Genomic DNA, 27743 nt, shown 5'->3' with positions numbered 1-27743 from the left:
CATTTTGATCATGGTGTAAGATTTTTTATTACTTGTTGCATTTTGTTAGCATTTTATTGAGAAATTTAGCATATATTTTTATCAGAGATTAGTCTTTATTCTCTTTTTTTGGTGTGTCTCTGTTTGGTTTTTGAAGAAGTAGAAGGCTGACTTCATGGAATGACTTCAATAGTGTTCTTTTCTTTTAGATTTCATGAAAAAGTGCTGTAACCACTGGGTTCTGGGCTTTTCTGCTGGCTGATTTTTATTCACATTTATTAAATTTTTTAAGTAAGTTTTCAAGGAGTTTCAATTCAACATGTCAGTTGGAAGAGTCTTTATTACTGTTTCCATGTTACTAAAAGAGTTTTCTAGGGACTGGGAAGGTGGCTCAGTGATAGAGTGCTTGCCTTGCATACATGAGGCCCTGGGTTCGATTCTTCAGCACCACACTAGCCAGAAGTGGCGTTGTGGCTCAAGTGGTAGAGCGCTAGCCTTGAGCTGAAGAGCTGAGGGACAGCACCCAGCCCCAGAGTTCAGGCCCCACAACAGACCAAAAAAAAAAAAAGGTCGTCTATTTTGGTAGGCTGAGATTAGGTAAAATACAGCCTCACAATCTTTAGAGGTTTGCTTATTATCCTCATTTTCATCTCTGATTTTATGCATCATTAACTTTCTCTTTTTAATCAAATTGCCTAAAGATTTTTCAATTTTATCTTTTCAAAGAAGCAACATTTTATTTTGTGATTTTTTTTTTGGGGGGGGGGGGGTCTGGTCGTGGGGCCTGAACTCTGGGCCTGGGCGCTGTCCCTCAGCTCTTCAGCTCAAAGCTAGTGCTCTACCACTTGAGCCACAGTGCCACTTCCAGCTTTTTTTCTTTTTGCTTATGTGGTGCTGAGGAATCAAACCCAGGGCCTCAGGCATGCAAGGCAAGCATTCTACCACTGAGCCACCTTCCCAGCCCCTTATTTTGTGATTTTTACACAGGATTTTTTTTTGTCTCTGTTTTATTGACTTCTGCCTTAATCATTCATTATATTATATGTTATTTCCTCTGGTAGTGTTAGGTTTAGTTTATTCTTGTTTTTCAAGAAGTTTGAGATGTATCATTATGGTTTTAATTTGAAATTATTTTGTTGATATGTGCACATAATATATCAACTTTCATTTGCCTTTGACATACCCAGAAGGTCTAAAAATATTTTTATTTTTATTGGGTTCTAGCACATGCCTGATTTCTTTTCGTTCTTCTATAACCCACTTATCTTTCAGCCAAGTGAGGCTCTGGGCCCAGAGTTTAAGCCCCAAGACCTTCACAAAGTAAATAATTTATTACCATGTCTTGATAGCCTTTGTGTGTGTGTGTGTGTGTGTGTGTGTGTGTGTGTGTGTGTCTGTGTGTGTTGGTGGTGGGATTTGAACTCTGGGCCTAGGCACTGTCCCTCAGCTCTTCAGGCTCAAGGCAAGCACCCTACCACTTGAGCTGCAGAGCCACTTCCGGTTCTCTAGTGGTTTATTGGAGATAAGAGTCTCACCAACTTTCCTTCCTGGGCTGGCTTTGAACTGCAATCCTCAGATCTCAGTCTCCTGATAGTCATTTCTTAACATGAAGTGACTTTTTTTTTTGTCTCTTCTGAATAATTTTGATTTGAAGTTTATTTTGTTGTATACAAGTATGACTACACTGACTGGAGGCTTTTTGTTTGGCAGACCTTTTCTACCTTTTCCCCTATACTAGTATTTGTTCTTGTTAGATAAATGTGTTCGTTATAGACAACAAAAGGTTGAGGTTTTCCTTTTGAGCCAACTGTTCACTCTGTGTCTTTTAATTGGGAAATGGAGTCTAGATGGACTCCATTGTGTTAAAATGGAAAGGTTTGTAGCTGTTACTGTCATTTAAGTTTTGGATGTTTTTTGTTTTGTTTTTGTTTTTTGTTTTGTTTTTAATGTTAGAATCTTCCCTGCTCATCCTATGATTGTCTATACATATGCTGGAATTTGTTTTTGTCATCTTTCTCAGATTTACATTGATCTTCATTTCCACATGTAGAATTTATCTTCTGTAGTTCTGATTTAGTGCTGATAAATTGATTTATTTTTGTTTTATCTTATTTACTATTCTTTTATGAATGATAGCTTCACTGTGAAATGTATTCTGTGGTGGTAGTTGTTAATTTTCAATGACTGATGTACATCATTCCAATCCCTCCTTGCTTTTAAGGTTTCTGTTGAGAGGTCTGCTGGTATTCTGATGACTGTCTTTGTTCTATGTGGTTATTCTTGTCACTTTATGTAATAGACAAGTTCATCTGGTCTTTTGGATATTTTAAAAGCTGAGATAGGCTTCTATTTTTCAGATTCAGGAAGTTTTCTATATCTTTTCCTATTGTGTCTTCTTGTTCAAGTATCTGCATTGTGCATAAATTTTTCCTTTTAATAGCTCTTCAAGTTCTTATCATTTTCCTTTCCTATTTCTTTGATCTTTTTACTCAGTATTTTTTTGCTACTTTTACTATGTGCTTAATGTCTCCACTATCTTAAAGATCTGAAATTTCTATCTTCCATGCTATCTATAGTCTTCTAGACAGGCTTTCTATTTTGTCATCTGTAGGACTTCAATTTGAGGTGTTTTTTTTTTCAAGATTTATTTCATGCCTAGAACTATTTATTGAACTCTCTTAGCTGTTTAACTGTATCCTGTTAGACATCATTTAAGCTGTTCATTTGTATTTGCTAGTCAGCCATATCGTTCTTTACATATATCTGTTTTTATTACGTAAATGTTTATATATTTCTAAATGTCATTTTTAAATTCACTGAACATTCTTACCATCATTCCTTTGAGATCCATGTATGGTGTTTCTTCTACTCGGCTATCATTCGACATGTCTTTTATTATGTGATTGATGGCCTCTGAGGATGTTGTATTATCTGATTTTCTTGCATTTCTTTTATTTCTATGTGGAATTTCAATCATTTAATAACATTTTGTGGTTTGCATTTTTCTGATATGAACCCTCTTAATCTCTGTATTCATTCACATAGTAGTAGGTGTTAGCTGGATTGATGTGTGGTTTCTGGGTTTTGGTATTCGGATATATAACAACTCCACTGAGGAGCAAAAGCCATACATTTTCTCCTCTGACTTGAGTTCTTGCTGTGGAACCCAGTTCCAAGTCCATTGTAACAACTGATGTGTACATCTGTTTCTAAAACAGTTTGCCTTTTGGTCCTTGGGTATTGTTGCAGATGCTGAATTGTTCCAGATTGGCCTTTTTCTCCAAGACAAGTATTTTAAACATACTTTAAATCCATCATCTCAATTTGTCAACCACTAATCTCTAAAATTAGTGAAAAATATGTGAGGTTTGAGTTTTGGAGAATAAGCTAAATAAAATACCTTTTAGTATTACCCATGAGGTCTATTATGTGGGTGCTACATAGTGACTGAGTTACCTAAAAATATGTAAAGCATAAATAATTTCAATGTAACTCAGACAATATTTTCAGTTTAAATAGTATATTTTTTGTTCTGGCCTCTCCATACTTAGCTTCCAACTTTGCTGCCATTTCTTTTATTTGGAGCCTAGATAGATGTCTTACAACTTTTAACAATTTTTTAAATAAACTGCTAATTAATTCTAGGCAAAATAACTTATTTAAGTTCAAAATGTAATTGCAGTAAAGCATAAATTCATTTAATCCTGTAAGTACACTCTGTATCTGTCCCAAGTACAGTTTACCTAGAGAGCAATATTGGTCTAAAGAGGTCATTCATACCTGGCTTCTGGCCTTTTACTTCTGATTCAGATAGATGAATGACTTTATTTTACTACCCTTGTGTAAGCCTTCCTAGAACTTTGAGTCCCCATTCTACTTTGTACTTTATTCTCTACCTAAAATTATTTTTCACTTAATAATATCTTCTCTTCCTTTCTAAGACATCTGTGCTGATACTTTGGCAGGAAGAGAGCTATTCTCTGTCAATGCTACATTAGTTTGTTGTTGTTGCTTACTTTTTTTAGTATTGGATTTTGAACTCAGGACCTAATACTTGTTTTGTTGATACTTTACCGCTTTAGCCATATACATTCAGTATGGTTTGAAGATGAAGTCTCATGGACTTCCCTGACTGGGCAGGCTTTTGAACCATGACACTGTGGTTCTCAGCCTCTTGAATAGCTAGGAATATAGGCATGGAAGATCAGATTCCAGTAGCACATTACATTTTATAATTGTCTTTTGTATATAGTTGCCTTTTTATTCATATTTTTATTGCCAAGGTGATATACAGAGGGGTTACAGTTACATAAGTAAGACAATGAGTACATTTCTTGTCAAACATTTTGCCCCTTTCCTCAATTTTCTCCTACTTTACTTCCTTTCCCATCCCCCCTAAGTTGTACAGTATAATTCTTAATAGTCATTCTAACCATGCAGACTACAGACTCACCATTGTAACAGGGAAAGGGGATGAGGATGATATATTTTCAATGCTCATATATTAGCTACATGGTAGACACCTTGGAAGACACATATTTATTTTTTACTGCATCTTTTTTGGGGAAATATTAATATCTTGAAGTACTTTAAATAGCAGGGTTATGAATACTAGTATCTCTCTTGATAAAATATTTGCATGGAATGTGCCTTCATAACAACATGGCAATTTTTGAGAAGGTAGTTTATCCTAGCTATGAATCATGAGGTTTTTTTTTAATTCCAAGATTCTGAAACTGTGAATAAAGACAAATAATATGCACAAACTCTTTTTCTGTACTGTGGAATAAAAACCATCTTAAAACTAATCTGAAATTCTAAATAAAGTCATTACAATATTTTCTTTATAAACCATGATGGTATTGTGACTATGGAGTATTTGATGTTCAAAGCTGTGTGCTACCTTCATATCTCCAAACAACAATTACATAATCTCTTTTTTATTCTTGCTTGACCTTTTCCCAGGTAACCTCTGAAGAACTGAATAGCATAATTCACAATATAATGACGTGGGTTGTGGCTACAGTGACTAGTATATTATATCCAGCCATCACAAAGTATGAAGAAAGATTGAAACATAAGAGATACCCAGTGTCTGATGACTCTGACCTTTCTTCAGAGAGTTCAAGTTTCTGTAGTACATGCAGTGAAGAGTTCACATACAGACGACGCTTCACTCCCACTTCCGCTGTGGCCAAAACATTTCGAGAAGAGCCTGGTACACCTGTTGACATGTCAATGAAAAGACAGACTACACCTTTAAAACCTTCTTCTGCCCTTGTAGAAAAAGCAGTTTTGGAGAAAACAGAACAAAGTGAAGGACAATCTATAACCTCCCAAATCGCATATAATAGAGCCAGCATTGTATCTCCAACACCAAATCTCAGGACTAGTAAATCTGATAGCCACCTTTTCACACCACTTGACACAGACACAAAGATATCTAAGGATGCTACCACAGAAACAGAAACCTTAGAGCCTTCAGTGACCAGCGATAAAAAAACAAAAGCTACAGATGAGATGAAGAACTTAAAGAATGTTTTTGTTAACTTTAAATGTCACTTGAAAGAGGAAACTCAAACGATCTTAGAGAGTGTCTTTCAGGAAATAATGTCGGACTTAACTCAGATCATTCCCTCTCTTTCTTCTGTCACTGCTGAAGTTTATGTGGATCCTTCGGAGACTGATAAAGAAGAATTTCTCTCTGATGTTGATATCTGCTCAGTAGCTTCTGAGATTGTGGAAAATATGCTTGAGAAGCTCGAGTCTGCTGTTGAGAAAAAGTGTTTTGAGATGTTTTCTCAAGAAGATTTGTCACTCAACATTGAAACAAGTTTATCCACGACTGGGGAATATTTCACATCAGTAAGTGGAAAACCTTCAGGAGAGTCTCTGGGCTTTAACTTAGAACCCATGCGTGACATTGCAGAGGATATGGTGCATGCGATTTTAGAAAAACTGTTGACTATTGCATCCTGTAAGAGAAGTGAACCTCCAAATGAAGACACAGTGAAACTTGTCGATCAGCAACAAAGGATGGACCCAACAGCTGTCAAGAAGAAATCCAGTTCTGAACCTGACATGGAAGCAAATTTAATTAAAGAAGAAGTACAAAATTTAATATCCAATATATTTTCCAGGCCCTCTTTGGTCGGTTATATAGAGGAAGCAATTAGTACTATACTAGGCTATGTACAAACTGAACTTAATAATGACAGACTTACAGCATCTGAAGAAACAGTAGTACTCCTTCAGTTACTCGATGATGTCCTAACGCAGCTTCATCCGGATCCAGTCAAAGCAGGCATTTGTCAAAGACGGAGACAACGCAGAATGAGGTATACTGACACTGAAGAGAAGTACAGACTTATTGGCTCTGGTTTGTCTCAGTCTACTAGGTCCAGAAAACGACTCCCACTTGTTAATGTTCCAGGCATGGTCCTTTATTCTGACGATGAAAATGAAGAAATAGACAACATGGTAAAAAATGTACTTGAATCGTCCTTCAAAGAAGAGGGAGTGAAATCACAAGAACCCATTCCTAATCCATGGTTTGTTAAGGAAAATACTCATTTTGAACACATGAAAAAGAGGAAACCATCTCCCAAGAATACCTCTGAATGCAAATATGCATTGGATGAATGGGATAGTGATGAAGACTTCTTAAAGGAAAAGCCATTTTTGAAAAAAGAGAATTTACTGTTCAGCCAAGATCAAAAGCATCAAATTGTAAAGACTTCAGAAAACATAGTTAAATGTATTTTAACAGACATGATCAAGGATCTACCTAGTGTTTCTCCTGATCATGTGGGTAATAAATTTAGCAAAAAAGTTTCAGTTTTTGTTTCAGAAGAATCTCAAGGACTGCCACATCAAGAAAGCACAGACAAGATAATTTCCGTGTCAGAAATTAATGAAGTAGCTGAAGAAATAATAGATGCTGTGTTAAATATACTTCATAAGTCATTAGTACACACCCCCACTACCACTTCATCCTCAGGTCGCCCAACTTTTCTGGATAGCTGTGATATTCCCCACAAAGTCAAGGTAACACCAAATAAGCAGTCGATAAACATACGGTTTGACAGTGAAAAGAAAATTAAATATTTATCTTCACTCAACACAGATTCTTCAAAGCCTTCTTGGTTAAGGTCAGAAGAAAATGAACCTCAACATGTAGGTGACATTACTGAAAATATCATTAATGCAATTTTTAATAGGTTGAGATCATTTGTTTGTCAAAAATTGCAAGTGAAACCCAAACCTTCACTTACTGAGAAATCTTCATTCAAATCTCAACTTATTACTTATACAACTAAAATAGTAAATGTTGTTTTACATTCTATCCAGAATGAACTGGAGTTGAGCAAGGTCAAACACACCAAGCCACATAAGAGTAAAAGAGTTTTTGCTGATTCTGATAAAACATTAGAATCACATGTAACAGATCTCAGTGATGATATCACAACAAGTCCATTGCTGAATTTGATTTATGAGATGCTGTCAAGTGGAAATGAAGATCAAAGAGGTGCCGCATTTGCTGTAGACAGGACAACGTCTGAAACTTCATATGACTCTGATGTTGATAAACAAAACATGTTGCCAAATATACAGGACAAAAAGGCTTTTCGTGAATATTTGGCTACTCCCTGTATGCGCCACAGTATCATAAGTGGAAAAGATATCAAAGAGAATGCTAATTTACAAGTGTTGGACAGAATTGGGGAAACACTCCATGAAATGGTAAGCAAACTCATGGATGCCCATCCTGAATCTAAAGCACCTTGTAGAAAACAAGAGAGAGAGAAGAAAAGAAAGGATCATCAAATGAGTGCTACATTGCAATCCAATATTCAACTCACTTCCAAAACCATTTTGGAATATATTGTTGCAAAATTATGTAGTGTTGACACAAATACTGACGTTGCAAATTCAGGATGCAAGGCTGTTTTGGAATCTCTTGACATTGACAGTTTATCATTTGGTTCAATTATTGAAGAAATGTCCAAGTGTACCAATGTAATATCTACCATACTTTCCAGAATGATGCAGGAGGACAATAAAGAGGTGATTAAAAGCAAGGTGAAAGATACTATTGTTGTGGAAACCACAAGAAACGTTTCCAAAGAACCTCACCCAACTAAACTGAAATCTGTTGCTTCAGATATTCTTACCACAGTTTTTGCTAAACTGGAAGGATTCACAAGTGGAAATTTGGAAACTCATGAGACTACTCATGATGACAAGAAAAAAGGCAATAAAATGGACTCAAAATGTGGAAATGACAATTCTATGACAGATACACCTGAAGAATCATTGCACAGTGCTTTATACGCCCATGCAAAGAAGATATCAAGTGCTATTTTGAAAGCTGTTCAAACAGAAATAGGTGAGAAATCATCAGATTTAAAAACAGGTATAAACAAGCCACCTGAGACACAGACATTCATGAATTTGGTTAGTTTAATTTTAGAAGCAGTATCCTCAGATGAGTGTAATGAAACTGAAAGTAGAGACACTGAATCATATCACTACCATCCAGTTTATGGAAATTTTCTTCCTGGAGGAGCTGAATCAGATTCATTTTTCGACAATGATACCCATACAGAAGAAGAATACATTGGAGAAAGAGCAGCACTAAAAGAAAAAACTAAAACAGACTATCAACAACAGGTTCTAGAAAGAACCTTAAACAAAATTGAATTGAAGTTCAAGAAAGAACACAAGTCTCCAATTATTCCTATTATAAGAAATATTTTGAATGAAATTTTTCAAAACACTTTAATCAATCAACTGAATGAACTGTCTCTATCACCCTCTCATTTGAGTGCCATGCCTCACAGAGTTCAAGAGTCAACCACTCATGCATCTGACCCATTTGTGAATGAAATGATGGGTCCTTTAGTATCTGACACAGATGTATACATGGTGGCAAATGATGTTGTTAAAACTGTATTTCATAAACTTTGTTCTGCTGCCATCTTAGAAAGAAATATGAGCAAAAGGAGATGTGAGTTCATCGCTTTTTCAGCAAATGTTTCTTTTCATGAGCATAACTATGGAAGGAGCTCCTCTGTCACCATGTTGAACAGCAATCCAAGCACTCTTCAGTCTGGATTTAATGTTGACAGACAAACTACTGGAAATGTAGGTGAAGATATTGTAAAAGCAATATTAACAAATTTAGAAAGTTTTGCTACCTCCAAAGTAAATTCTCTCTTTTTTCCCCAAGTCAACTTCACAGTTCCAGTGACTTTACCTATTCAGCAGGATACGACTACGTGGAGTAAAGCATTATCAGACAAGGACTCACAATCAAATGGGCAATTTTCCTGTTGTAAGGCGGATCATGGGAAGTCAGACTCATTGTGCCAACTCTCTTTGTCCAAATTAAATATTTATGCCACAGAAGTAGCTAGGAAACTTTTACAAGGAATCAAGCATGAATTAGATAAAGAGAGAGAAAGTTCTTCCTTGGATCAGAGCATTGTGGTTTCTGAAAATATTGCAAGTCAGGTTGTTGACACGGTGCTAGATATTGTATCATGTCAGAGTAAGTGTACAACACCCATTTCTGATAAAGAGAATGATAAAAATATACAAAAGGGTGTTACTGGAAAACTGTTAGAAAAGACTGAATATCGAAAAAGTCTTTGCTTTCAAATACAAGATACCACTGAAAGTATCTTGTACAACATTTATGAAAAACTTCATAATCAAAGTAATGTCACACCTGCTCTGAAATGTAGCACAGCTTTCAAACAGGCAGAAGAAAATACTGAATTGTTAATTGAAGATGAAAACAAGTTTATTCCTAAACTTTCAGTTTCCAAATCAGATGTCATTTTGCTCTCTGGTGATATAGTAGATATTGTTCTCCATCACCTCAGTTCTGCTGTCACACTTGTTATAAATACAAAACTTCCTGATGCGCCAAGATTGACTTTCTGTGATATACTCCCAAAAGCAGAGGGACCACCATCTCTCTCTATAGAGTTAAAAACTAAAGAAAATGCAGAGCATTTTCTGTATTCCAGAAGTAAGGAATCAGCTACAGATGAGCAAAAAGACACCAAGAGAGTTGTTCTTAGCCCATGTGAAGAAAATGCTAACTTCATTACTGAAGCTATTTTTAATCGTTTAGAATCTTTTGCCACTGAAAGAATAGGTCTATTAACTAATCGTGTTATGCAGCCTAAAGAAAAGTCACTTTTCAGCCAAGAATTAGAAAGCTGTAAAGAAGATGACAGCATTCTTCATGAGTCAAGCCAAGTAGAATCTGGTATTAGTATGCAGAGGATATCAATACCCAAAAGCATTCTCAGACAAGGGCTTCCAGAGTCTACTTTTGCCAGTTACACAGTAAAACCTGCATCCACAATTCATTTATCACAAGCTAACCTGATGGATGATGCTTACCTCCTTGCCAATGCCATTTTGAAGCTTATTAAAAGCGATTTTGACTTCAAAGTCCAAAGCATGAATCAGTATCCAAACAGCATTTTATTTCAAGCAAATATTATGGTGAGTGAAACTGTTAATAGTATCTTAAATATTTTGTGTAATAGGAGATCTACAAAGGAAAATCTTAAATTTTTACCATTAACTGTATCAAATGATATAGGTCTAGGACAAATAGCAAAGGACAGAGACAGCACTGTGTCAGTGTTCACCAATCCACTACATCAGAAACAAGTGGCATTGGAACTGGATAGCCAAAGAATTGTTTTGGAAGAGATATTTATGAGAAAGAAAGAATCAAGACAAAAAGAGAAAACTGAATTGCTCGGTGCAATCAAACAAATTTTGCATACATTGGATCAACGAGCCATGGAAGTTATGGGACATTTGCCTGCATTAAATGAAGCCCCTCACATTTCATCTAACTCTAAAACATCCGATACAACACAAAAACATTCCCTTCAATCACATTTTTACAATGTAGCGAAAGATATAGTTGAGAATGTTCTGGGGGAAATGTACTCTCTTGTTATGACAACAGTATATAAAAATACTACAATAGCGGAAGAAGTAGAAATTCATGAAGACGATGTTTCACCAGTGATGCACACAGGTTTTAGAGACACTAAAGAAGCAAGAAAAAGAAGTAAATATGCAGAGAGTAACAGTGCTTCTCTTTTAGAAGATACTTTTTTGCAATATTCACCAGTGCAAGTAGGAAAAGATTTAGTCCAAATGGTTTCCAATAAATTAACAAATTTTATCTCACGGCATGTGGAAGAGAGTTTATCCCCTGAAGCTTGCTCAAATGAGTTGCCATTTGTTAGACCACATAGTCATAAAGTTAGTCCGAAGGGCAGCCCTAAGCTAGGTTTTAAGACAAATTTAAAAGCAAAAGCGAAAGTCACCTCTTTGTCAAAATTTAAAACAAAAACCCACGTAGGACAAAGTGCTGGAAAGGTCAAAACCAAGATTAAGTTAGTTAACAGAGAGAAGACTCTGATAGATGGCCAATCCACGGCTGCAATGGGGCTGCCAAACATTCTACCAACAGGAGATGCCAAACACTTGCTAAAAACAAAATTGCCCACGTTGGAACTAATAATGTATGCCAAAGACATAATAAGTGTCATTTTGGAAACAATTCTAAAAGAACTTGAAAAGGTGACAGAAACTAGAGCAATGGCAAAAATGAAAACATTACCATCTGATCCAATCATGGAAGCAAGTAAAATAATTAACACAGTTTTGCAAGAATTGTACGCAACAAGTAACCACAGTTTGGCTTACCCAATAAAACTCTCTTCTCTGGATTCTCTCAAATGTTCACAGCATACAAGATCTTCTGACAAAGCACAAGCATGTTTTTACTTAGAAAACGTTTCCTCACAACTAGAACAGATTTTTCCCAAGGAAGGTATATTAAAAAAAATGTTTGACAGATGGCAAATGGAAACGAATGATATGGAAAATGAAAAAGTTAAATTATTGATAATAGCTGAAAATATTTTGAAGAAAATTTCAGTAAGAGCGAAAGACTTAGAATATGCTATTTCACTTTTACATTTGCCAGTTCTTGAGGATTGTGCAATCAGATTGCATAATCAGGTCAAAGATAGTTCTACCAGAGCTGAAGATACCAAAACACAAATTAACAAATTTGGAAGGGAAATTGTGGAAATGCTATTTGAAAAATTACAGCTCTGCTTTTTGTCCCAGATGTCCAGTCAAGATAGCAAAGAAACTCTAACAAATAGGAAAGAACACCTTACTGCTAACAGGAAACAGGGTTTTCCAAACAAGCAAGGCCCCGGCAGTTTACCAATCTGTTCCATGAAGATGAAAGACCAAATGTCCAGCAGCCCTAGACACCAAATTGTGGAAGAAATTGTCGAAAGGGTCTTAAACATGTTAGAGTCATTCGTGGACTTGCAATTTAAGCAAATCTCTAAATATGAGTTTTCTGATATTGTGAAAATGCCTATAGAAAATCTTTCTCAAATGCAACAGAGACTATTAGGTAAAAAACATTTGCCAAAATTACAACCACTGAAGAAGGTTTCTGATTTTTCTGACTCCAGTAGTATTATTTCCCAAGAAAACATACAGAATACCCTCCTCGAGGTTCATTTGTTTCATTCAGATTTACTTACATATGCTGTTGATATCGTCAGGGACATGCTTACTTTAATCAAGAATAAACTAGACAAAGAAATAAACCAAGTGGAACCCTTTTCAGTTAGCATATTGAAAGAGAATACTGTAGCCAGTGAGATCATTGGCACACTAATAGACCAATGTACTAACTTTCACAAGTCACTGATCAAAAACCTTCCAAACAAAAGTTTCTTTCCAAAAAATGAAAATGTTTACATTGTTAATCAGATTGAATTTGCATCTAAAATTAAAAAGCCTACATCAGCGCTAAACCATGCTAGTTTGGAGGATAATCTTACACCAAGGAGTGGATCTGATTTTGTGTTTAATTCAGAGGAAGATGCAGGGAAAAAATACGGACTTTCCTCAAGTTCACACTCATATGCCAGTTCCTACATACCAGAAACAATTAAAAGCTCAGAGTCAATGGAAAGGCCCAATTCAAAAACTATGGCATCACGTTTAACAAACAAATTACAGCACTACCACCGAAGGAATTCTAACTTTGGACATAGTGATACAGCTATGAACACAATCCCCGAAGGCAGTGTCTTAAAAAAGCTGTTTAATAAAGTGAATGACTCCTCAGATGAAGCTTTTAGACAAGCCATGTCATTCATAGAGTTTGGAAAAGGTGGAAACCCGAAAGTGTTTCACTATGAGACTCTAAAACCAATGGTTGAACCAAATGAAATTCAGACAACAGTTTCTCCACTCAGAATCTGTTTAGCTGCAGAAAATATTGTCAATACTGTGTTGTCAAGCTCTGGTTTGCCATATCAACAGTACATGAATGACAATATGGAATCAATGAAACCATTTTTCATATCCAGAGGAAGAGGAAAAAAGGAAGAGAAAAACTTTCGTAGATTATGGTGTCAACCAATCGGCGGTATATCAGAAAAAGAAATTAACTACCCAGAAGCCTTGAGGAAAGATTGCTCTTTACTGCAAAAATGGCAAAAGAAGAACCCACCGATAAAAATAAAGACTTTGAAAGAAGTTGAAGTCATTGCTTTTGCTGATCATGAACTGGGTCCAAATGAAATTCATTTGGTAGCACGTCACGTCACTACATCTGTGGTCACACATTTGAAAAACTTCAAAACTAGAGGTAAGCATAACATCGCTTATTTTAAAAGCTAGTATAATTTAGGGAAAATGGAAAAAGATAATGTTTAAAAGATCTCTCTTTCAAGAATATGTATTCTCTGTTTTGCTGAACATAGCCTTGAAGGTGGGATGACTATTAATTGCTTTTTAGTCACTTATGCTGCCAAACAATGATTTTTAAAACGTTAAGCATATCTAAAGTCTGAATATACGGAGTAGGTTGTTTTGTATCTACATATTTGGAGATTGTTGCATGATTTTAAAGTGTTTTCAAAGTTCTTATCTCTGATTCTGCCATTACAATTTACACTAACCTTTCTGGAATTGCCACACTTCTGTTTTTGTTGGTTTTGTTTGTTTGTCAAGGAGATGTACAGAGGGGTGACAGCTACATAAATAAGGTAATAAGTACATTTCTTGTCAGTTATCCCTTCCCTCATTTTTCTCCTCTCCCTCCCCTCTCCCCTACCCCCCAAGTTGTGGATCATTTCCAACATATTGTCTGGTGAATGTGGCTGCTGCACTGGTTCCCCTCTCGTCTTTGTCTTATCAGTTTATTGTTCATCTTTCCCTCCCTAATTCAGATAAATGTATATACAATACATAGGTACAGGGATGGTAGGGGATAAACAAAGGAGGAGGTAGCAACGCTTGATAGGAAATGTACTCATTACCTTATTCGTGCAACTGTAACCCCTCTGTACACTGTTTTTACAATAAAAAAAAAACAATTTAAAAAAAAGAAAAAAATACACAGGTACCAAAATCAAATACAGTGACAAGAGAGAATATACCATAGGAGGAAGAACATACAAAAGGAACAAGGAATCACATAGTACAATGAAAACAACAACAACAACAAAAACCTCTTGTGTCCATGTCTTGGAGTTTATTTCACTTAGCATTGTCTTATATGATCATATGTACATAGTTTTTGAGCTATTCTCCTTATCTGCTAGGACTATCTTAGACATATACTAAATATTTCAAATGAGGGGAATTATGGAGCCTATGTTTCTTTGGGTCTGGCTTACTTCACTTAATATGATTTTTTCCAAGTCTTTCCATTTCCTTATGAATGAGGGAATGTCATTTCTTCTGATGGAAGCATGGACTTTCATTGTGTATATATAGCACATTTTCTTGATCCATTCATCTACTGAGGGATATTTGGGTTGGTTCTATATCTTAGCTATGGTGGAAAATGCTGTGATAAGCATAGTTGTGCTGGTATCTAATTTAGTATGGCCTTCTTTGTGGTCATTTAGGTAAATGCCCAGAAGTGAGACTGCTGGATCATAGGGGAGCTCTAGGTGGAGTGTTTTGAGGAATCTCCATACTGCTTTCTAGAGTAATTGAACAAGTTTACACTCCCACCAACATTTGGCTACATGCCCTCCGGCATTTGTTGTTATTAGACCTTTTTATTATAGTCATTCTAACTGGGGTGAGGTGGACTCTCAAAGTTGTTTTGATTAGCATTTCTTTTATGGCCAGAGAAGTTGAGCATTTCTTCATGTGTCTCTTGGCCATTCTTATTTTCTCTTCAGAGAAGTCTCTGTTTAATCTTTAGCCAATTTATTAATGAGGCAGTTGTTTCTTTGAGGATTTGTTTTTAGGAGATTTAATTTTTTGAGCTCTAAGAATATTTTAGATATGAGGCCCTTGTCTGTTATATGACTAGTGAAAATCTTGTACCAGTCTGTGTGCTTTCCATTGAATTTGTTCGTTATGTCCTTTGCCATGCAGAAGCTCTGCAGTTTCATGAAATCCCATTTGTCCAACCTTTCTTTGATTTGTTGTGTTTCTGGGTCTTTATTAAGAAAGGGATTAGGGGGGGAGGGGGGAGGCTGGGAAGGGATGTGAAGGGTAAACAAAGGAGGAGGCTGCAATGCTTGGTAAGAAATGTACACATTATCCTGCCCATGTAACTGTAACTCCTCTGTACAGTATGTTCACAAATAAAATTAAATTAAATTAAAAAAAAAAAAAAGAAAATTTTGGGGGCTGGGAAGGTGGCTCAGTGGTAGAACGCTTGCCTTGCATGCATGAGGCCCTGGGTTCGATTCCTCAGCACCACATAAGCAAAAAGAAAAAAGCCAGAAGTGGCGCTGTGGCTCAAGTGGTAGAGCGCTAGCCTTGAGCTAAAGAGCTGAGGGACAGTGCCCAGGCCCAGAGTTCAGGCCCCATGACCGGACCCCCCCAAAAAAAGAAAATTTTGGCATGTGCCAAGGAGTCCTAGAGTTTTTTCTATTCCTTCCTGTAATGTTTTGCTTTTACTTCGAGGTCTTTGATCCATTTGGAGTTGATTCTGGTGCAGGGTGATATATAAGGGTTTAACTTTGGTTTTCTATAGGTGTTTAACCAATTTTGCAAGCACCATTTACTGAAGAGGCTATCTTTCTTCCATCCTATTTTTTTGGCTTCCTTATTGAAGATTAGGTGGCTATAGGTCTGTGGGACCATTTCTAGCTCTTCAGTTCTTTTCCATTGGTCCTCAGGTCTGTTCTTGTACACCAGTATCTAGCTGTTTTGATTACTATGGCTTTGTAATAAAGTTTGAAGTTTGGTATTGATATTCTTCCAGCCCTGTTCTTGCTGCTAAGGATTGTTTTTGCCATTTGGGGTCTTTTATTGTTGCATATGAATTTTTAATTGCTTCTTCTATTTCATTGAAGAATGAGGTTTGGATATTGATGGGTATTGCAATGAATTTGTAGATAGCCTTTGGCAGTATTGCCATTTTCACAACACTTCTGTTTTCATCAAGGTAATAGATGATTACAGCTCCAAAATAGCTTTTTTTTTTTTTGTCAGTCATGGGGCTTGAACTCTGGGCCTCAGTGCTGTGCCTCAGCTCTTCAGCTCAAGGCTAGCACTCTACCATGTGAGCCACAGTGCCACTTCCAGTTTTCTGGTGATTAATTGGAGATAAGAGTCTCATGGACTTTTCTGCCCGGGCTGACTTTGAACTGTGATCCTCAGATCTCAGCCTCTTTAGTAGCTAGGATTACAGGCATGCATCACTTAGCACCCAGCTCCATAATATCTTAAGAGTAACATGGCATGACATTAAACAATTTAACTAGTGTGTTTTAAAATAATTATAGGAAATTATTAAATATTCTGACAAAATATTTTAAAATATTCAAATCAAGCCTCCAGATATCACTGTAGATGTTTTAGGCTTGGAAAAGTAAGCCTGGAAAACATTTCTCTGCACAAAGATTGTCAGCTTCTTAGAGTCTATAACCATTTAAGCAGGATCAACCTTGACAAATGACTATTTGAATTGGAAGAGAGATGATTATTTCCACACAAGAAACATGTATTTGAGGAAAATCTAACTTCTTTAGTAGGCTTTCTCTTTCCTTTTTCCAGATGTTCCACTGGAAAAATTTACTTGTGCATACCAATATACTGACATTTCCATATTTTCTTAATCCATGCCTAAAATAGTAATATTTTCTCTTTTAAGTTTCCACTGAAGAGAAGATATCCATTGTTTCCACACTGTCAAGGAAAAAATATGAATCAAGACATTCTCCAAGAAGCATATACAATAATTCTTCAATTTTTCAATTTTGTGAATACCTCACTGAATCAGTCATTTGCAATTTAATATCAAGTATTTCTGATGGCACCAATGAGTGCAGGGGAAAAAGCAACGTATGGGAAATCCAAGAAGCAGCATTTAACACAATTATTTCAATTCATTCTCAAGTGTTTGAGACTAGGTCTCTTTGTATTGGAGATCTTGCTTTAAGTATTGCTGAAATCATTATTGACATTCTTTCTAGTGGTAACATTATAGAAGCTGATATTGCACCACAAAAGTTTTCCAGAAAAATCAAATACATCTACCGTCCAGGAGTAACTTCTTCTGATTTTGATGATTTCTTTCAGGATCTCTTAGCAGGTGTGATTCATGTAATGTCCAGAGAAATAGGAACAAATCACCACTTTGGAAATAATGCAAGAAACAAATCATTTTCAGCAGTTAGAAGCAATAGTATGTCCATTTGTAACAAAAGTAATACCACTGACAGTCAAACAGGCACCAAAGAACGAGAATCATATACTTATCAAATTGATCAACTTGTTCAAAAAAATAAATTAAATTATCTAGCACATAGGTTAGACAGCCTGATTGGTAGCCTAAAATCTCCTGAATCCAAAGAGGTAGTCAATAAAGTCTTTGATATTGTATTAGATTTGTTTTTACCAGATGAAAACCCTGGTAGGGATATGGACTCTGGTAAAATAGCAAAGAGTTGTTTCTCCTCTTCAAGTATTCAAAGTAATAGAATACTTAAGAATAACCTAGGGCTCTCCCCTAAGTCAGTTTTTCTTCTCAACATTGTGTGTGAGAAGCTAATTAGAACACTTCTGGAGAAATACACAGGTACCTTCTCTCTTGAGAATAGGTCTTCTAGTGAAACATCGGCAGAAGGTCAACTTTTAAAAATACTTCGAAGTATGGAAGATGGGGATTTTGACTATCTTAGGAGATCAGTGGACTGTGAACAATTTCAAGGAAATTACATGGCAGATCTTTTGGAAAATATGGCAAAAATTGACCAAGATTTATTGTCATCAGATTGTATACTTACATTTATTTCCCACAGCTTAGTTAAGTCATTGATGGAGAAATTATCTAACAGTTTAGTACAAGCTCCTAAAAGCCCATGTTTTGAAAGCAAATGTTTAAATTATCAAACGAGAGAAATGCAGTCAAAAAGGCCAGAGTTTATAGAATTAGAACACGTTAAGGGCCCTTTTGGAATCAGGACTTGTGACAGCAATCCTTCGGCCAGATCCTTAAATTCCAGTGTGGCTAGCTCTAAAATCAAAGTACCATGTGGCAAGAAAGCTGCAGTAAAACCTTTTTGGTCACATTGTGGCAAACAAGAAACAAAGGAAATGGATACAATGCCCACTCCTCACAAGCTATACCAAAGAAGCACCAACACAGGTATTTATTCAGCTACATTTTTGGAGGAAATCATTTCACAATTGTTTTTTAAACTCTCTACCTCATTGTGGAGAAAAAATAGAAGCATCATGGAAGCCCGGCTTAATATGGTAAACACATTATTTGTGAACAGTGTAGTAAATGAGTTCAATAATGCACACATCACTTTTCTACGGAATGCTGAAGAAAAGCTTTGTTTTCCACCAGTCCGTACAGAAATTATTAGTAAAATTGTTGATTCAGTCTACTGTGATGTTTTACAACTGTATCAGTTAGAAGCCACTTACAATAATAATCTGACAGGTAACAATACTCCAGTATCTGAACAAATATTCAATAGCCTACTGTTAGAGATTTTGGACTACCAACTCCCATCAAGAATCAGGAGAAGGTTCAGGCCTTGTTCCTATTACCCTCTCAATGCTGAAATCATACTTCGAAAACTTCAAAATAACCTATCAACATTTTTTTCCCAAGCCAGGTCTTCAGAAGTCTATAGCACTATGTTACCACACTCATTTTTAGAAGCTGTCATCAGAAAACTTTTGTCTCAGCTACTTCCTCCATCAATTTTATCATCTTTTTTGGAGAAAAAATATTTACAACATTCAGATTTTAATGAAATGTCTACCTACATAATAAATAAGGTTATGTCAGCCATTTCAAAACATAAAATCTGTTTAACTGTCTATGATAACCACAATCTATATACGAGAAAAAACCTTCAAAAGATGGTGGATTCTGTTTATTATAATATTTTGCAAATGTCTGACTCTCTTGCTTCAGTACAGAAAAGTATAGTCAGCCGAAATCCAATTATGATTGATCAAATAGCCAGTTTCATTATCCAAGAGATAATTGAATGTCATCTCCAACCATTTTTGTGTGGAGAGGTTCTCTCTCGCCCAATGACACCACCAAATGCAGTATCTGATATGGTTAAGCAAGTTCTCAGTGAAGTCATAGAAACCCATATGTCCCAGAACTCATCCAACTGTGGTATTTACCCTAAAAAATTTGTAGGAGAAATTGTTTCCCGGCTTTTGTCTAAGATTTTTACCCCAAAGCTTAGCAGTGAAGTTGAGCTGGAAAACATAACCAGAAAAATTGTAAATACAGTGCATAACCATTTTGACAAAGCTAAAATTCATATTCCATGTAATGTCAAGGCACAATATTTTCCTGATAATGATACAGATATTGTGGATGAACTTGTCACTTCAGTTTATAGGAATGTCTTACAGCAGCATGGTTTCAATCCTGATATTGATGCAGAGTCTGAAAGTAGTGACATTTTTGTAGAAAATGTTAGCAAATTAATTATAAAAGCTCTTTCAAACTATCTTCTTCATCCTTTGTTTTCCGGTGATTTGTCAGCTTCTTCCTATTCTAACTCAGTGGCTGAGAATATTGTTCATGATATCCTTAGTAATTTCAGTATAACTAGCAAATCAAACCACAGTTTACCTCCATATAATACTTTATTGCCATACACATTTTTAGAAGATCTGATTGAAACCTTATTATCAAGATTCTTCCCTTTTGAATCTAACATAGTACCAACCATGGAAAGTGTAAAGGATAAATCAAGAATGAATTATAATGAAATGGCTTCCAACTTAATCAGTGATATTAGGATGAAAATTTCCCAACATGAGATTGGTTTTTCAAAAGATGAAGAAGATACCAAACTTGCTTATTCAGAAAATGAAGTTCAACATCTTGTGGACTCGGTATTCAAAAATATTTTACAGGGCTCTGAGTCTCAGGAATCACTACAGCAAAGTATTGCAAGCAGTAATGATATCCTTATTGATAAAATGGCGGGTTTTATCATAAAATATATCTGTGAACAGCATCTCCAGCCATTTTTGGACAGAAAGTCATTCGCTTCTCCCTCATATACCTACAGTTATGATGAAGAAAGACAAAAGTCACTTTATGCCAGTGTTTATTCCTCAACTCTCTTGGAAGACGTGGTCTCTGGGGTTTTAAGCAAAATATTTCATAGGGTAGTAGGCATTGTGCAATTGCAAACCATAAAAAATTCAGATGATGAACTATTTGATAAAGCAGAAAAACTCATATGTTTGGTAATAGAGGAATTCTCAAAAGCCAAAGTTAGCGTTGTAGATAATGCAGAAGAACAGTTGTGTTTGCCTTCAGTGGAGAGAGATGTGGTCAGAAATATCGTTGACAGGGTATACAGCAATGTTTTAGAAGAACATGAAGTAGAAATTATATCTGATGAAGATTTTCTAAATAATACAAAGTCATTGGCTGCAAAGATAACTAAACTCATCCTGGCTGAAATTATTGATTTCCAGATTCACCCAAATCTAATAGAAAACCTGCCTTTTAAGTCATATTCCAAACTCAGCAAAAATGTTTTGATAAACAGAGTCCAATATGATATTACTAAGTCAAGGTTCCGGAGACAGGCTTCAACAATCTATACTACTATGTTATCACATATGCATTTGGAAAAAATAGTCACCCAACTTGTGTCTCAAATTAGTACATTTGCTCCCAGTTCAGAACTTGCACATACTTCTAAATCAGACTTAAATAATACAGTCGTGGAACTGATAAATGAGATCATGTCAATAATTTCAAAACATGCAATATGTATTACTAAACATGGGAATGGAAATCAAAGTATGATTTCAGAAAGAGATATACAATCTATGGTTGATTCGATTTATGCTGATCTTTCTCAGTCAGATCTCTACCGGTCTCTCACAAGAGACAGAAAAGGTATAAGTAGTATACCTGTTTCAAAAATAGCAAGTTTCATCATAAAAGAAATATTTAACCATCATCTACAGTCATTTTTATCTGGAGATAAAACTCTTCTTTCAGCTTCAGTGGGTCAAACTCCCAAACAAAAAGTAGTAGAGATAAAAAAGAGAGATTTGTCTTTCATTGTGAATTCAGCTGTCTTTTTGGAGGAAGTAATTTCTGGGGTTTTGTGCAAGATTCTTCACTCATTTGTATGTAACGTCTTGCCTGACACAAATCCAGAGAGAGTAGAAGCCAAAATAACTGATATCGTTACAACATTAGTAAAATCCGTAGTTGTAGAGTTCATTGCATCAGAGATCTTGGTTGCAGATGACTTGGATAAAGATCTGTGTGTCTCAGAGGAATATAAAGACATGGTTGAAAAAACAGTCAACTCCGTTTATGAAAAAGTGTTAGATGAATATAAATCACTGGTTAAAGTATATGAGGTGATCCAAAGTGATGCTACCTGCCTTGGAAGGAAGATATATCATTTTCTACTGGAGGAAATTTATGACTATCATGTGCAGTCGTTAGTTTCAGGAGAATTAATGACTTCTTCCTACACTTCACCTCGAGCTGATAACATCATCAGAAATGTACTTAGCAAAATTTTGACAGATAACAATGCCCTACCATCCTGTGTTACTGTGTTTCCTCGCTGTCTTCTAGAGGATATGGTTGACAAGCTTCTAGTGCAAATCTTCCCTTCAAGTGACACAGCTCATGAAGTACAGGATAAAGCAGACACACCTGATGATGAATTTTCACATGCAGCTTCAAAGTTGACTGAGGATATTATAAAAGAAATTTTTGAACATGAGATCCGACTTGCCACAGCAGAGGAGAACGCAGAAAGTATGCAACTAGGAGCCATTGAGAGTTTTGTTGACTCTATATGTAGTAATATTTTGAAAAAATCTGAATTCCAAGCTGAAGTAAAGAAGGATTCAGACAAAAAAAAGGGATCTTTTCTTAGTAAAATGGCTGGTTTCATTATGAGAGGAATCATGGATCACCACTTGCAACCATTTTTATATGAGAAAGAACCATCTTCCAAGGAGGTACCTGCTCATTACCAGCCCACTGCAGTTAAAAAATCTAAGAAAGAAAAGACACAGCCTTCTCTGTTTTCAGCTACATTTTTGGAAGATGTAATTGTTGACCTAGTTCACAAATTTTGTTCTTTTCCAGCTCTTCCTGAAAGTTCTAAGAAAAAGGAGATGCCAGAGGCAGATATTGTAGGTATGGCGATCAAGTTTGCAAACTCCCTCATTGGAGAATTTAGGAAAAGTGAAATTAAAGTTTTACCAAATGCTGAAGAAATATTTTCTTTTCCACCAATAGATAAAGAGACAATTGATACAATATCTAACTTTGTATATGATCAGTTCATAGGGAAATTGAGCTCTAAGGACCTTCAGAAAGATAATGGTAACATTGTTATAGAAATGATTGCTGGTTTAGCAAAGAAGGCAATCTCTGCTTTCAAGATTCAACCATTATTCTCAGGAGACTGGACTTCAACCTTCTTTTCATTTCTAAATCCAGATAACATCACTCAAAGGGTTCAGCTGCTACCACAAAGCACATTTACACAGATAACTAGATATGTAAAAGGGAAACAGCGTCCTTCAGATCAACTGCATAAAAAAAGTTCTCTAATCTTCGATTCAAAAAAAAGGATGCACAGTTTAGAAATCATTACAGATGCAATGCATAGAAAGAAAATTTTTGACACTAAAGAAGCCTCAGAGAAGAAAATAGCCATCCCAGATCCAATACTTAGCTCTTTAGCTGACATTATGAAAAGCAATGTGATTAACCTGTCAGGGCCAGCTACAGGTGTGAATAAAAAGGATGGAAGGAAACGGGAAATTTCTATCCAAAAGAATAATGAGCATGTGTCAAATATTATTTCTACAACTACAAGCAAGAAAATGCAGGAGACTCAGGAGCATTTGAGTGAAATTGAAAAGACAAAATCAGCTCCACAAAATGCACAGAGTCAGGCTGACGAGATACAGCAACATTATTCAGGAGCAACTATTGACACAGACTATAAGGAGAAAACACAAAGATCAGATTTTGAAGTAGACATTGAAAAGAAGATTGGCAGTCCTGGAAGCTCAATAAAACTAGATGGCAAGACCACTGAGTTACATTCTTCGAAGAAGATAATTGAGCCCAAGACGAGAAATGTGGGGACTACAACAGAGAAAACTGCAGAAATAACTGAAAAGGCAAGCAAAAAGGAAAGAAGAAACTTTCAGGGTCAAACAGGTATGGATGAGGCACCATACGCAGATTATGGAAGTGTTCAAAATGTCATTGAAAACATTTATGACAATGTTTTACAAATGTCCTTCCCTGAAGAACAATTTGAAATTACAAAACTCAAATGTAAAACAAGCTCCCTAGGGGATAAACCTGGCAGAGATTTGGCATGGTCTGGCTCTGTTATAACAATGGACTTATCCCCCTCAAGCCATCAAAAAATCCCTGACAATGAGAAAGAAAATACAGAGAAAGGGAATGAGGAAAAGAAAGAAAAAGAGAAAGTAAGTGAGAAAGAAGTACAACGTAAGCTGAGTAATGAACTAGACGCCCAAGACAGTAAACCTGGAGTTTTTCCTGCTAAATTTCTAGAAGACGTTGTTGTTGAATTGGTTAACAAATTAATCTTCTCTTCCTCACCCAAAGCACAAGTAAGTGATAAGTATCCAGATGTTAATAACAAGCAACATCAGGCTTCTCTCTATGACATAGCTTTAAAACTTGTTGATTCACTGTTGAAGGAGTTTTCAGATGCGCAGATTAAGGTGTTTAGGCCTGACAAAGAAAAAGAGCTTTTCTCATGTGCAAGCAAAGAACATTTGACTGATGTACTACCTCCAAAACATAAAGAACCGACAAAAGAAGAATCTAGCTTTGAGATGAAAATGGAGGGTAAAATGCCACAGATGTATAAATTGACTCCAAAATCCTCTTCAGATATGGTATCTGTTGTAGATAAGGTACCAGAAATGGATAAAACATTAGTTAACAAAGTTGTTCATTCAACACTTTGCAGTGTTTTGAAGGAACATAGTTCTCAAGAATCTATTTGTGAGGATATCAATCATAATGGGGAACATTTTGCTCAAAAACTAACTAGTTCAGTGATAAATGAAATTTTTCAGCAGCAACTTAACTTCCTATTTGGTGATGGCATTCCAATTTCAGCATTTTTGCCTCTGGAATCTAAAGAAATTGTCAAAAAGATCCAAAGAGTGGCTCAGACTGCCAGTAAAGAATGTCAGACATCATCGCCATATACCATACTGTTGCCCTACAAATTTTTAGAGGATGTGATTTCTGCTCTTCTATTTAAAATCTTCCCCCAAATACCTGACACTAGCACCAGAGAAATCTCTGAGGACAATGCATACACAGAACTCGAATTTTGTCAAATGAAGTTAGTAAGTACAATTGCAGAACAGATTGCCAAAGATGAAGATATGATTATACAGTATGTCGAGTCATTACATCCCAATGATGATGAGATTACTCAATTAGTGGCGCAGTCCATTTATAATAACCTTTTGCCTCAATTTGGATCAGACGAGGTCATACAGAATTGCATCACCAGTGGATGTAGGCTTCTTTCAGACTCCATAGTTGAATTAGTTGTACGGGAAGTGGCTGGCAATCAGTTGCAGAACTATTTCTCTGGAGAGTTAACTCCCCATCAGTGCGCAGAAGTTGACAGTGTTGTTGAAAATATCCTTGAAAATGTCATCCGAACTGTCCCACCTCCACCCCCACGGGCTCACAAGCTCTCTCGTAACGTAATAGAAGAAATTGCAGTAAAATTTTTATCAAAGCTTTTTGCCATGTTTCCAAAAGGGGATAAGGAAATAACCAAATCTCTAGAAATGGAAATGGAAAAAATGATCTCAAAAATATTAAATTCATTCCAAGAATTTATCTGCAAAAGTAAGATCAAATTTGCACAACCAGATAAGGAATCACCTGTACCTTTAGCTGACAAAGCAATTATTGAAAAAGTAGTTAATGCTGTTTATACCAATGTCTTAAAACACTCTGGCTCTCCTACTTCTATATTTAAAGACTTGCTGGGTAAGGGCAATGCCCTTTCTGATATAATAGGTTGTTTAATGGTGAAGGAAATCTCTAATTCTGAATTTCAGCCTCAGGAAGAGGAAGAAGTATCAAATACAGAGTTAGTTCTGGAAGCTGTCAAAATAGTAGAAAAAGTAGTCAAAATTATCAATGAACTGAAATCCCAGAAGTCCTCATCCAGTAAACATTCTCTGTTAGATGGCCAGATTTTAGAAGAAGCATTGGCCCTGTTCTTGGCTAAACTACCAGTACTACCAAATGCTGAAAGCAAAAATGCAAGCATCTTATCAAAGCCGGAGTTAAACAAAATTGCAACTCAACTGACAAAATCTGTATCAACTGAAATTGACAGAACTAATATTAGCCTTGTAACTGCCTATCCTGGGGAGCATTCTTTAACGCCACATGATATAGAAATGGTTACTCAGGTTATTGATTCAATATATAGTAATATATTACAACAATCTGGAACCCTTAAAGAGCTTTATGATATGAGACGTGCAAATACAGCCTTTCCTAAAAAGGTGGCAAGCCTGATTATTGATGAGGTCTCAAAAGTTCAATTAGACAGTGTTCTCTCAAGTAATTCTCCCCCCTTTGGAGAGCTAGACATCAGTAGGATTGTTAAAAAGGCACAAAATCACATTGCAAGTGTGTACTCTGACTCTGATAAAGAACAGTCAGATGAAGAAACATTTGGAGACTCTATACCAGTTAAAATAGTTCCATATATCCGGGAAAAACCCATCAAAATTGATCCAAACATTATTGCACAACACTTAGCAGTACTCTCCATAAAAACCCAACCAATTGAACAACTTCAGATGGACTGTTTAAAGAGAACTGGACATAGTATAGCAGAACTGAGAAAAGCATCAATAACTGGGAGAAATCACTCCTCCCTCTCATCTGATTTAGAAGAGAGGATAAAAGAAAGACGGACCTCACTGGATAAGACGGGACGTCTGGATGTAACACCTTGTGAGGTAAGTGCAAATGCAGGAGTGAAGATCAAGTGGTAATTGCCTTCCTTAAATAGGCACATGGGAAAGCGTGTTTGTTGTTTTTGCCTTTGCCAACAGAGCTTGGTTGCCTCATTTCATTCAAGCCCACATATGAACTACAAGGACCTCCTGTGTCAATTCACTAATTCATTCTAAAGGTCTCAAGCTAGGATTTTAGATAATTTACTTCAATTTCTCCCTTTTTTTGAATAATGAATATATATATATATATATATATGTAGAGAGACAGAAAGACAGACAGATATAAATACAATTATATCCCTAACAATTACACCAGGCCGAATGAAGGTAGTATCATTTGAAGATTTAAACGAAATGCAATTGTGTGTAATTCCTAAACTTCTAGGATTCCTTTTGCTCTTCATTAGAGACATCTAAATGTATTCAAAAAGGCTGATTAGTAGAACACCAGGGCAAGCGAACTTGCCTAAAATAGTTTTAATTCTCAAATTTAAGATTCCATAGTAATGCTTTCTTCATCAGGCATTAAACTACAAACTACATAGGTTACAGGTGTTCTTAAATTTTCATTTAAACCTTGATTTTTGTCATTTAATCTCTGCTTTCAAAATGAGCACATTTTCTTTTTAATGCTTTGTTCTAAACCCAGGCATCTTAGGGCTCCTATTTTCATCTGGCATAGGCAGAAAATTCTGCCATGTAGCCAATATATTAAACTGAGACTCTGAAGTATGAAAGAATTAAAGCACCCATAAATAAACAACAGAATTGGCTATGTCCATTTAGTAACTCAGTCTGTATCCTGGAGAGTGAATTAAGTTTTATAGAACTCTAGTGTTTGGAGCATAAACATGGAGGGAATTTTTTTTCCAGGACTATTCTGCAATCCATTGAATTAAGTCTCAAGGCTTATGAGTAAGTCCACAGTACTTTAAGTTTTCAAATTCAAATACTGATTATCATAGACTGATACTCCTGTAAACCTTTTCATCCTAATTGTTTTGGAATACCATGAGCCCTTTTAGTTAGTTTAAAATGTTCCCTTCCCTCTGAATTCTCATTACACTAGCACTGTTTCCTGGTATTTATTTGTAGATAAGTAATCTATTGAGAATAAAACTTGTAAAAACTGACTAGACAGTAATGCCAGTTTTTAACTTTCA

General features: G+C 35.9%; 1 protein-coding gene across 1 annotated transcript in view; it reads left to right on the top strand.

The window, feature by feature from the left end:
- Fsip2 (fibrous sheath interacting protein 2) overlaps positions 1–27743 on the top strand; it is a 77064-nt gene that overhangs the window by 34392 nt on the left and 14929 nt on the right. The window contains exons 16-17 of the mRNA XM_042688393.1: positions 4945–13711; positions 17189–26580. Of these exons, the coding sequence (XP_042544327.1) occupies positions 4945–13711; positions 17189–26580 (18159 nt within the window). The remainder of the gene's footprint in view (positions 1–4944; positions 13712–17188; positions 26581–27743) is intronic.

Source organism: Dipodomys spectabilis, unplaced genomic scaffold (genome assembly GCF_019054845.1).
Source record: "Dipodomys spectabilis isolate Male_0828 unplaced genomic scaffold, ASM1905484v1 ptg000115l, whole genome shotgun sequence".
NCBI classification, from domain to species: Eukaryota; Metazoa; Chordata; class Mammalia; order Rodentia; family Heteromyidae; genus Dipodomys; species Dipodomys spectabilis.
Note: the sequence above shows the minus strand (reverse complement) of the source record. Positions and strands in the feature narration are given on the sequence as shown.